This window comes from Nesoenas mayeri (assembly GCF_963082525.1).
Source record: "Nesoenas mayeri genome assembly, chromosome: 19".
NCBI lineage: Eukaryota > Metazoa > Chordata > Aves > Columbiformes > Columbidae > Nesoenas > Nesoenas mayeri.
The window spans coordinates 12,910,285-12,921,894 of NC_137568.1; the positions used below are offsets into that span (position 1 = coordinate 12,910,285).

Here is an 11,610-nt window from a genome sequence, read left to right on the forward strand (position 1 = left end):
GGACCCACTGCTGCACACTGACCTGAGCAGATGTACCAGAGTGGACGACCAGATGCTTGAACTTGCTGAACCTCTTGTATGTCACTCTCAGTGCCAACTAATGTGTAGCCCCTGTAGGGCATGGAGGATACAGGAATTGTGGAGATATCATTGAGCAGGCTTACAAATGGACTGCATCCTCCATGTTTTCTACCCTCTTGAATTAGTATTTCCACAGCTTCCTGGGTTCTGCCACAAATTTGAACCAGTCTTGGTATCTTGCATGTCTCCAGAGGCTGGCGTTTGTTCTCATTTGGCCTCAGAATGACATGAGCATTAGCACCTCCAAAGCCAAAAGAGTTGATGCTGACAAGGCCACCTTTCACTGGCGTTGGTTTACAAACGACCTCCAAAGAGCCATCTTGTAAGGCAGGAATATCTGGGTTTGGAGTATTGAAATGAAGATTTGGGGCCCACAGCCCGTGCTCCAGCGACAGAATGACCTGAATGAAAAGAAAACAAGTGTTCTTGTAACAGACATTATTTTCTTGTTATTGTTTTACTGTAAATGACCATGTAGCATACACTAAAGCAGCTCCCTATGTTTGGGTAAAGGGGCAATTCAGAAAATAACATTATTGATGTTACTGAGGTAGTACCTCCTTCACCTAGATGAATTTCAACTCCATGCAGGAAGTCGGCAGTGAAGCTGAGGGTGGTAGTTTTAAGTTTAGCTTCCAGACCCTTTCTAACTGGAAAGCCACACAGTCTTGCTGGAAACCCAGCCTGTCTACTAAGAACATCACGTCTTTCCCTGCTTTCAGATCCTGTCCCTTCATCTCTCCCCAGTCACACGCAGCCAACACAAGGCTCTACGTGTCATAATGAATGCTTCAGCCAAGCTGAAGCAGTGGTAAAAGAGACTGCTTCTTGCTTTGCACCCATTTATTGGTTTCTTGATCCAAAAAGAAGGAAGAGCAGACTGGTCAGAACCAGCAGAGCCATAGGGAAGTACAGAAATGGCATGAGAGTTAGAATAGCTGTGCCAAAAAAACAAGAGCTCCCTTCTCTCAGCAGCATCTCTACAGCCCATGACACTGAGCCCATGCTCCTCTGTGGCACGAGTCCAGCAAATCATGGACTGCAAGATCAGTCGCAAACACTCAGTGCTCTGTATGTTCCTTCAGCCCCCTAAACCAGCCAGATGAACAGATACTGGCTCGGCAACTGCTCTTCCAAGCTGACCGTCGGACGCGGCAGCCTGCCTGAGAACCACCAGCACGAACTCCAGTCAGCACGTTTGAAGTTGTGGTGATTTGAGTATTTCCATGCACGCTGTGCTACACCTACAATACTATGCACTAGCCTCATTCCAAAGAGCTCACCTGGCTTCCTGCCAGCACAAAAGAGGAAGAGCTGATACCAGAGATGACACATCCCTGACAACCAGCCAGGAGGACCAGCTACTCTCCTGGCACCGAAAGCCCACACTGCCTCTCCCCTTTGGCCACCGCCAGCTACTTCAAACATTTAAATCCCTCTACTTGGATGCCCCTCAAACTCAAATGATTACAGTAGGGTTCTGTTGGAAGGTCCAGTGTAAGTATAATCAACAAAGCCACCCCAAAGCCTTTGCTCTGAACAGGGTCATGCTCCTGTAGAATTCAGTAGGGAAGGGAAACTAAGGTGTGTGCGTGTGCACGCATGCACTTGTGTGTGCACACAGTGAAGGACCACCTGGGCATTTGTGTCCAGCTTGCAGAATAGCCACCTGAGCTTTCAAAAGTGTTTGCAGGTGAAGCAAGAAGTAGATAATTAATGAGAATCACCTGAGTTGTTCTCATTACCAGTGAACATCTTATCCTGGATCAGTGCAAATTTTCCTTAAAACAAACAAATATTAAAAAAAAAAAACCAGAAGCCACACGCACACACACAAAAAAACCCCAGCAACTCAACAACAAAACGCCACCGCACCACACACTCTGTTGTGCTCCCCTCCCTCCCCCAGCTTTCCTTCCCAAGCCAGCTGTTACCTTGGCTAAGGCAGCGAGCCCAGAGGCAGGCTCTGGATGTCCCATGTTTGACTTGGTTGATCCAATCAACAGCGGCTCTCTCTCACACTGACAGAAGACATTTACAATGCCATTCACTTCCTGTGGATCCCCAACCTAGTAGAAAGAGAACCAGAATGGTTATTAGCTAGCCTTTCCAAAACCCACCACAAACCTGAAAGATTAAGGTGTATGGGCAAAATCTAAAAGTGGTGAAGCAGCGCATATTCTATAACCAGCAGAAGGTAGAAATGTATTTCATTTGGGGAAAAAAAAAAAAAAGGAAAAATCTGGCAAGTGATGCAAGGGAAGAAAATAGAAACACAAAGGGGCCATGCTGACCTTGGTGCCTGTCCCATGAGCTTCAACATACTCTACTTCTGCAGGTTTGATACCGCTTTCTCTGTACAAAGAGCTGACCAACTGCTGCTGCATCTCTCCAGATGGGAATGTCACACCTAGGACCAAAATTGTTGTCAATTCCTCTCTCCTACCAGAAGCTTCCTGTCTGACCTTAGTACCCTTTCAACTGCTTGGGGTTACCAGGTCAAACAAACAAAAGAAACCCACCCCAAAATCAGAGTGGGACTTTTTCAGGATTTACACCAGCGTCCTTAGCACCAAACACAACAAGCCCCTCAAGCTCTTTTGAAGAAGGGCAGATGAACCAGAAATGGACCTAAACCAATGAGGTAGATTAGCATGGAAAGATACTGCTTAACAGAATAGCAGGAGGTGTCTAGATCAAGCAGAACGTGTGAAACTTGGTGTCTCCATAACTGGAGAGCGGAAGAAATGGGACAGCAGTAGGGAAAGAGCTTTACAGTCATAACACCACCTACGTTTCTACCATCAGTGTAGAAGTTACTGCAGAGATGTCCTGAGGAAGGCTAAACTAGCAACAGGACATTCCTGTTATCTGGAGAGTAGAAACCACCACTTATCTCCTTCAACTTCTTTACAAAATAGGGCCCTGAATTTTGTATTACCAACAGAGAAAAAGAAAAAAATTCAAACCAAAACAACAATAAAAAGCCTTCACACATTAAAAGAAGAACCTCCCAGCAGCCCGTTTTTGATGACAAAGACTCTGGACTGAACAGTTCTGCAGGTATCTCACTTTTCAGAGGTTGACGGCCTACCTTGCTCCTTAAAGCCATCAGTGTTACTTCCAGCATTGACTATTGTGGCATAGATCCGCTTAGCCATAGATCTCTTGGTCAAAAGAATGACAACAACAGCTTCAGAGCGACAATATCCGTTTCCTGAGACAGAGAGAGAAGGAAGAGTCACTAATTCTGCTCTGGTTTGAAAAAAGTTGCAAAATACCATGCGGTGAGACCACCCCATTCCTGAGCCACCACTCACAACAGACCGCTCTGAGTATGACATCCAGTTTTTAAAACAGAAAAAACGTCCTAGAAAGGCTCAATGCTTATCACAAATGACGATATAAAGTTTCCATCAAGAGACAGCTATTTCCCTGTCCCCAGTGTCTGAGGAGAGAACCATAGCGTTTCTTCCTCACATTTAGTTTTCCAGGTTCAATGGAACATACAACACAGATCAGATCCAGGGTATGTCCCAAACAGCGCAACTACAAACAACGACGAGGCGAGCTCTTTGCTGTCATAGAGGAGTATGTGGTCACAGACTCCACAATAAGTTCCTTGCATACAACATGATGACCTTTTGTGCTAAGTGCCTTACCTGAAGCATCAAAAGCCTTGCAGGCACCATCGGGACTGAGCATACCCAGCTTCATGAACTGCACAGAAGTGTTGGGTTTCAGCAAAACGCTGACCCCTCCTACCAGGGCTGCACTGCACCGTCCATGACGAATTGCCTTATAAGCGTTTTCCATAGCAACAAGACTAGAGGAGCAGGCTGTATCAATAGTTATGCTTGGTCCTTAGGGAACAGAAAGGGAAAACAAAAAAGCTGGTTTTTACTATTTATTTCCTACAGTTGCTATCCAAAGACTACAGAACGGGATCACAAGAGAAAGCTATTAAAAAGAGAGTTAAACATGAGTTGCCTCAGAACACAGCAAGTAATCCTGATACAATGGGAGGCAAGAACCACCACCTCTGCCTGCGCTCTGGGTGACAAGGGATTAAAAAGGTGGAAAAAAATTGCAAAGGCTTTGGATTTTTTTTTCCCCCATCTCTGTCTCCACCAAAAAGAGATACTGTAGCTTTGCAGGCAGGTCTCATCTATTTCCCCATTTTCATCAATAAAAACCCCTTCCCCTTCCTGGTGCTGCCCATTATTTCTGCTCTCTGCTGCTCTTCAGAGCAATTCCATCCTGCCACTCTCCTCAATGCTACGCTCGGCTCAAGTCGTGTCTATGTCTTCAAACACTTCATTTTGGTGGCTCGCCCACTTCTTTCACTTTACTCAAAGAGAGCGAGTTGTTCCAGTCAGTTTGCATCTGAGCTAGCTGACTTCTACACAGCTTGATAGCAAACAGCCTAAAGACTAAAGGCCAGAAAGAAACTGACATCATAACCTTTCAGGTGAATACCAGCTATGTCCATTAGCAGCAACTGTTACAAAGCCTTACAATTAGTCTTATCACACATCTAAATTTTCTGCTTCTCATATTGCCTCCTTACAGTAGTTGCACGCTGCTTTCTCATCCAAAAAAGGGGTCTACGTCATCATATCCATCCCGCTCCTCTACAGAAGCTGTGGTACAATTCTGCTCAAATAGCAGCTGCTGATCAGCATCAACAAGTTTGGAGACGCTTACCTGTTAAGTCATAAAAGTAGGAAATCCTGTTGGCAAACATAGAACGCTGGCAGCCAGTCATACTGTATCCCAGAAGCTCTTCTGGATCTTGGCTAAGGGCTTCACCAGCTTCTGATGCACTGGCACCAATCCATACACCTGTGTCTGTGCCGCGGAGAGTGGCCGGGTTGATACCTATGGGGATATTGGAAGGCAGATCACAGCAGACAAACTTATGAGGGGCAAACTGGGGCGATACTGGGTATGCTAACAGCAGTTCATGAACTACTACTTACTGTCCCTTTCTGGCAGGCCTGCAGCATCGCTCCCTTACCTATAGCCACCTATCTGTTTCAGACCTTACAAGTCTTCCTGCAGAGCCCAGCAGAACTGCGGAAGCGGCTTTGGGCCAGAACATGCTGTGCCAAAGACTGCTTTTCAGCTTACCCAGGCATTGCTAGAGTCTTGTGTAAGAAAAGTGTACGGACTATGAAAGACGCAAATACTGATCAGATAAGCTAACAGCTGACTTCTGGTGCAGAGAAAAGGAGCAGACTGCAAGGGAGAAAAATCACAGCACTTGGAATGTCACGTGAGCATGTGAACATCTGTCTCTATGCACACACAAAGCCCAGATCGGGAGGACAGGACAGAAAGGGTAATTCTTAAGCACAAAAGTAAACAATCAGAACAAGAAAAAATTCTACTCTAAAAAAACCTCAGAGCAAGTTAAACTTGTAGCAATCTCTGCTGTCTCTTCTCTGTGCTTCAGGAGTCCAGGAGACAAGCAGCATATTCAAGCCTCCCAACAGAGCCTCAGCAGCAGAGGAGCACGTGTTAATTTTAGTAAGTCAGTAGTAGTGAGGTGGTTCCAACTTTTTCCCCATGTGCTTCTTATGTTCAGACATGAAACCGGCTAACACGAAGACTAAACTTTTTAGCTCTGTGGGTAAGTAACTCAAAAGCTCAGGACACTGGCACTGATGGAGGAAAGAGTCTCCCGTTCCTGAAAGCACAATTCCTGGGCAAACTTTATATAGAAGCAGATCAAATGCCACAAGTTTTCCAGGAACCTGGAAAATATCAGGCTATCTGCCATTCTTTAGACCATGGATGAGAACTATAGCCAAGTCATCTTGCTTTTGCACTAAAAATACACATTTAACAAAGGGATCTATTATGAAATATTAGGGTAGACCACAACACACAGGCTCTAGAACTGTTGACAGTTTCTGTTGTATTGATTGTACCATATGATGCAGGTAGAGATTTGCTAGCTATCAGTGTAGACTTCCTAATTTGAGTTCCAGAGAAAACTGCTTTGTTCTAACCCCCGTACCTGTTCTTTAGTCTCCTCTCTAACGTAAGTCTTTCTCGTCTTGGATATCTCACCACACAGGCGCATGTTTGCACCTGCTGCACAGAGACAATGCAGCACAATTCTCTCTCTTCAGTCATTCAGCTGCTTACCTCCGTCCAAAATAGCTTCATAAGAAACTTCCAATAGCAAGCGAACTTGAGGATCCATCGTATGAGCTTGTTTGGGGTGAACACCAAAAAAGGATGCATCAAACTTGCTTATGTCCTTGAGCTTTCCATTTCTCTTGGGCAGTCCATAAATCCCTGAGAAGAAAAATTCAACACTGAGCCACAGAATACATCAGTTTCGAAGCAGCTACCAGCTGAGACAGTGCAGAACGACCACAGCTGATTCTTGATTACACATGAAACCTCACTGCCCCGACGCAGCACCCGGAGCGCTGCATGAATACCTACCCACCCACCTCTCTGAATCTTATTTGAGAATACTGCAGTAACAAAAACAAGTGTCATTTTTAAGACTCTCCCAGATACAGCAACAAAAGACATCTACCCAGTTTAAGCATTTTTGCTCTGGCAAGTTTTATCAAGCACATAAGCAGAGTTCAAATAAGTAGTTCCAGTCAGTCACCAGTTAAAAAAACCCAAAAGCTGGTTTTCACTTCTGCAAATCACGAGCTCGAATTGGATAGACGTGTGCCAAACAACTCAGAAGGACAATCAGACAGAAAAGGATGTCGTAAAAAAAACCAAAAAGCTCAAAAAACCCCACAACCCATAAATCACAAGAATGGAGTCCCTGTGCTACTTCTGAACCCAGGAAAATTACAGAGCTGTCTCACTGCCACAGCTATCGACAGCAAGCACAGGATTCATGCTGCCTAGCTGCTCTGTCAGCGTGTTCTTTTATTTGAAGCAAGCTATATGTTATATATAAGTTACTACTGCATGAGACATGACATTATAAAGTAGATTGCATGAAACCTTCATAGAAGTGTTATGTTCCTGAATTTCTAGATTATATATTAGAAGATAATTCAGAAGCTCTCATAGGGTTTTGCATAGGATAAATTCTTTCCTTTCATAAGATAATTCCTCCAAAATGCTCTGAACTTTGGGCTCCAAAAGGAGGGACTATAAGCACTCACCTGGTTTCCACCTCCGATCATCCTCTGTGACCATATCAACTCCATTAAGCAGGTTTTCCCAGAACTCTTGCAAGTTCTCCGATTCTGGCAGCTTTCCTGCTATGCCTGCAATCACCACGTCCTCCATCTCTTAACTTCTCCCTGTTGTTGAGACCCATAAAGCAGCAAGACTAGTAAGATTTCACACACAGGAGGAGAGTATATGTGTCTCTTGTCCTCCTGACATGTTGTGACAAACAAGCATATTTGCAGGAGAAACACCCACACAGGAACAGCCCATGGAGTCTCTACTTAAAAAAAATACTCCCAAATAATCAAATGGTCCATAAGACGCATGGGGACAACGAGGATGAGAAAACTCATCCTGAAGGAGTGTCGGGCTCCAAGAACCACCAGTTTCTACATGACAACTAGAAAATTAAGAGGTCTAGCTGCACCAAATGCAGAGCCCCTGGGAAGTCAGCAGAGAACAAAGATTAACATGCTGGAGCAGAGGTGGGTGGAGAAATTATGAAATACATATAGTAAAATACATAATTACAAGGCAAACCTACAGGTAGCAAAACAAGTTCTACGATGATTCCAGAGTTAAATGCTAACTTAGGAATCAATAATCAGAGAGTTGGTTGGAGATTAAAAAAACCCCAAACAAAAAAAACCCACCATATACAGAGGAGAAAACCCACAAAAAAGCACAAAGATTGCCCTACGACTTAGCACCATTTTAAATACCCACACCAAGAAGTAAGTTTTACATATAAAGTGCTTCCCAAGTGGACCCTCCACTGCCATGTGTTTAGAGGACTGGGAATGGGCGACTGAGTACATGAGATCGACAGGGGTGCTTTAAAACAAGAGTTGGCAGAGCAGGTCTGGATTCCAAACGGGATGAAAAGCTCTTGCTGGTCAAGAAACGTGCATTCTAAGACCCAATCTCAAACATCATGAGAAAGCATCACACTGCGTAACACAGCATGGCAGGCCACCTGTATAGATCGCACCACCAAATATCTCACACACTACAGCCACAGAATCAGTCATTTATTTTCTATTACACTGAAAACATATTAATAACAAAGCAGAGAGAAGGCAAGTTAACCTGATAGTTAAGTTCAAATTGTAATTCATAGATCCTAAGTAGGCAAGTCAAAGGAGGGGGGAACCATATATATATGGGTAATTTTTAACACATATATATATTAAAATAAATAAAAATGTGGTTGCATGAACAAGAGGTAGTATGCATTCACAGCATGTCTTTAAATAATATTTCTGGTAAAGGCAAAATATCCTTTAGCGTTAATGTGTGAGAATTTTAAGAAGTAAAAAAAAAAATCACAAAGAAAATTGGGTATTCAAATACCCAAAAGTCTGCCTGAATAACTTTAAAGGAAAGACTTAACGTTTTATTTCCATCACAGATTACTCTCCGTAGTGCCCCTAACGGGTACTCTTAGGTAAGCACCTCATAGCTATTTTTCCAGGACAAGACATTTCACAGTTTTTGTGGTTTTACAGCCTCTCTCAGGAGCTTCTGATGCTCCTGAGCAAGAGACAGGCCCCCTCCCTCCCCGCTCCAAGGCGACGGCCTCCCGCGGGCAGGGCACCGCGGCCGGGGCACCGCGGCCTCCCGCGGGCAGGGCACCGCGGCCGGGGCACCGCGGCCTCCCGCGGGCAGGGCACCGCGGCCGGGGCACCGCGGCCTCCCGCGGGCAGGGCACCGCGGCGCGCACGGCAGGCCGAGCTGCGGCGAGCCCTGCCGGGACACCCCGCCGGGACACCCCGCCGGGACACCCCGCCACGCTGCCGACTCCCGCCAGCCCGTGCCGCTCCTTCAGCGGTTATCGTGGCTCAGAGCTGAGGAGTGACTGTGGAATTCTGCAACAAGCAGCACTGAAGCAGAAGAGGCGATTATTGCCTCCCCCTGTCCATCCCTCCTGGGAGCAGAAACAGGAGTGCTTCCAAAAGGACACCTTAGGTTTCTCAGTCTTATGCTAAAGGGTCCAACAACAGAAGCTCTGGTTGGTAATTTTAAAAGGGCAGCACTAAGGGCCAAATGCGCAAGGCCCTGACTGAGAAACTATTCCCCAAATCTGAAGCTGGCAGGAGCAGGCCCTGCAGAGGAGCCCGTCCGCCTCCCCACTCACCTGAGTCCAGTAAGCTGGTTTTGTTACTGTCATCACTACGGCACCTGGGAAACGCCACCAAGGGCCACAGCCCTACCGTACATGCGGCAGCTCTGCTCTGCGGCAGAGGAAGAACAGAGCTCAGCCCTGAAGTTCACAACCTAAGCATAAGATCAGATGTACAAGGTGGCAATATGATTACGATTCAGTTTTATGCCTCAGCTCTTTGGGTGCTGATCTCTCAGGAGAGAAGTATAGTGTGTATTTCAGGGGGGCTGAAATGTCACTTCTGGGATTGATCCTTCCCATTCCACTTCTCTTTCCCTGGAGTACAAGAAAAACTCCATCCAGGTATGGCCAATCTTCACAAAACATTATTCCAAGACAGGGAAGTAACAGAATTTATTGACAAAGCAAATTTCGCCAACATGTTATGAATGTAGTTGAGCGAGATTGTGTCAAAGGCAGAGAAAAAGATGCTGCAGTAATCAAAATGCAGAAGAACAAGGCCCAAAAAGTTAATTTTAGCTGGGTGAATGGGTAGCAAGAGCCACAACATAAGGAATTTTATACACTAAGAACTGGAAATATTTAGACTCAACACAAAGAGCACCAAATACCTACATCTAACATACGAATTATGGATTTAGCAGCAGACAGTAGAGATGACTTGCTGTGCAAAACAAGCAGTGATTTAAGCAGATGTTTCGGCTACCAGCATCTTCGGTTTTCCTTGACGGATAATAAGCAGGCAGACTATTTTAGAGTTTGACTTCACTCCCAAATGGTGTACTGTATTATTTTTGCTATATTAGAGAGGTTTTTTTTCTGTAGATCTTTCTTAGACTATACACAGTACGTTGTCAGTTCTTGAACTATAGGATGTAGCACAGCTCAAGAAAGCAAATTATTTCTACAGCTGTTTTAAAAGAGATCGGACTACAGCAAATATACAGAAGAGATCGCTCCTACCACACTTGATGAGCAAGACGAACAAAAGCAACAGGTCAAAACCGCAACAGAACCAACTAGGTATTTCACATCTGGTTTCCTGTGTTTACCCCACGGTTCTGCCTGAATGAAATTGGGTGAATTCCTCCCAGTTTGCATTTTTATCTGGGGGAAAGGAGGGGCAGCGAACAGCGCCGTCCCCAACACGTCTGTCGGACAGGCACCTTGGTTCAGCATGAACTACCACCTCACTGGATTTACACAATATTTTTTGGCAATGACATTGTGTTGCTGACTCATTCAGTCTGTGACTGGTAATAACTAACAATCCCTTCTGGTATTATTGACTAGTAACAACTTTCATCACTTTATACCATGCTCTGGTTATCTTCCTCCCACAGGAGCCACTTGACAAGGTTGGTTTGTTTATTGATGCCAGTTCCTTTCTCTGTGTTACAGCTTCCTAACCCTGTTCTCTATGCATTGGATACCTATTGGTGACACATTAGCTTAACCCTGTTATCAAACTTACTCTTAAGCTGAAATACTGTTCTCCACTGCATTTAAAACACTCACTAATACAGCACCAATAACAAATCAAGAAGAAAAGTATTAATCACCATTTTCCAACATCCCTGGCAGCTGTTCAACCTTTTTTTAAATATAATTTTATCTACTGCTTCCCTACAAAAACATCTCTGTGCCCATTGATCTTGGGAGCTCTTAGAGGGGAAAGACAAAGACAAGAAAAATTTAAAAGCGAAGGTAAAATTTGATTTCTTTTCCAACTCATACCCGACTTGCCAACTGCTGAGAATACTTTTCTTGTTCTGTTTGCAAAGAACAACAGATAAAACTCAATCCCCATTTTTGCCCGATGCACAGTTCTCTTCTCTAGACAGGAGCACACTGCTGATGTTTATTTCACTGTTATTTGAGGGTTGTCATCACGGTGGGGCAGAACCCTCAAATCCAACTCTGCTATTGTCTCTAGGCACTCCAAATCTTGATCGTCTTTTTTTGTGGTGCTCCCATTATTGTAAAATGAGACATCCATGAATTCATAGCTTCCTTCAGCACAGATAGTGACAAAGGGATTGCTTTATAGTTTTTCAGTATGACTACATCGTAATCCAGGTTTCCTAATCTCTGATTATCACTTCCAAAATTTGTAATTAAAACTGTCATTACGTAGGAACTTCATCTGTAAAGAGCCATAAGGCCTGCCACCAAAGAAACCTTTACAAAAACAGAGACAAACACAGGCTGCTTTTCATTTTTTTAAAGCATTTGGATAC

At 44.5% G+C, this 11,610-nt stretch overlaps 1 protein-coding gene across 1 annotated transcript in view; it reads right to left on the bottom strand.

Annotated features, from left to right (window-relative positions):
• The window catches only part of FASN (fatty acid synthase), a gene marked incomplete at its 5' end in the record, with an annotated part of 29,773 nt that extends 22,411 nt beyond the window's left edge, over window positions 1–7,362 (bottom strand). Inside the window, 8 exons of the mRNA XM_080356246.1 lie at window positions 23–482; window positions 2,016–2,150; window positions 2,376–2,491; window positions 3,176–3,298; window positions 3,744–3,944; window positions 4,789–4,962; window positions 6,238–6,390; window positions 7,236–7,362. Of these exons, the coding sequence (XP_080212372.1) occupies window positions 23–482; window positions 2,016–2,150; window positions 2,376–2,491; window positions 3,176–3,298; window positions 3,744–3,944; window positions 4,789–4,962; window positions 6,238–6,390; window positions 7,236–7,362 (1,489 nt within the window). The remainder of the gene's footprint in view (window positions 1–22; window positions 483–2,015; window positions 2,151–2,375; window positions 2,492–3,175; window positions 3,299–3,743; window positions 3,945–4,788; window positions 4,963–6,237; window positions 6,391–7,235) is intronic.
• Window positions 7,363–11,610: the final 4,248 nt, after the last annotated feature.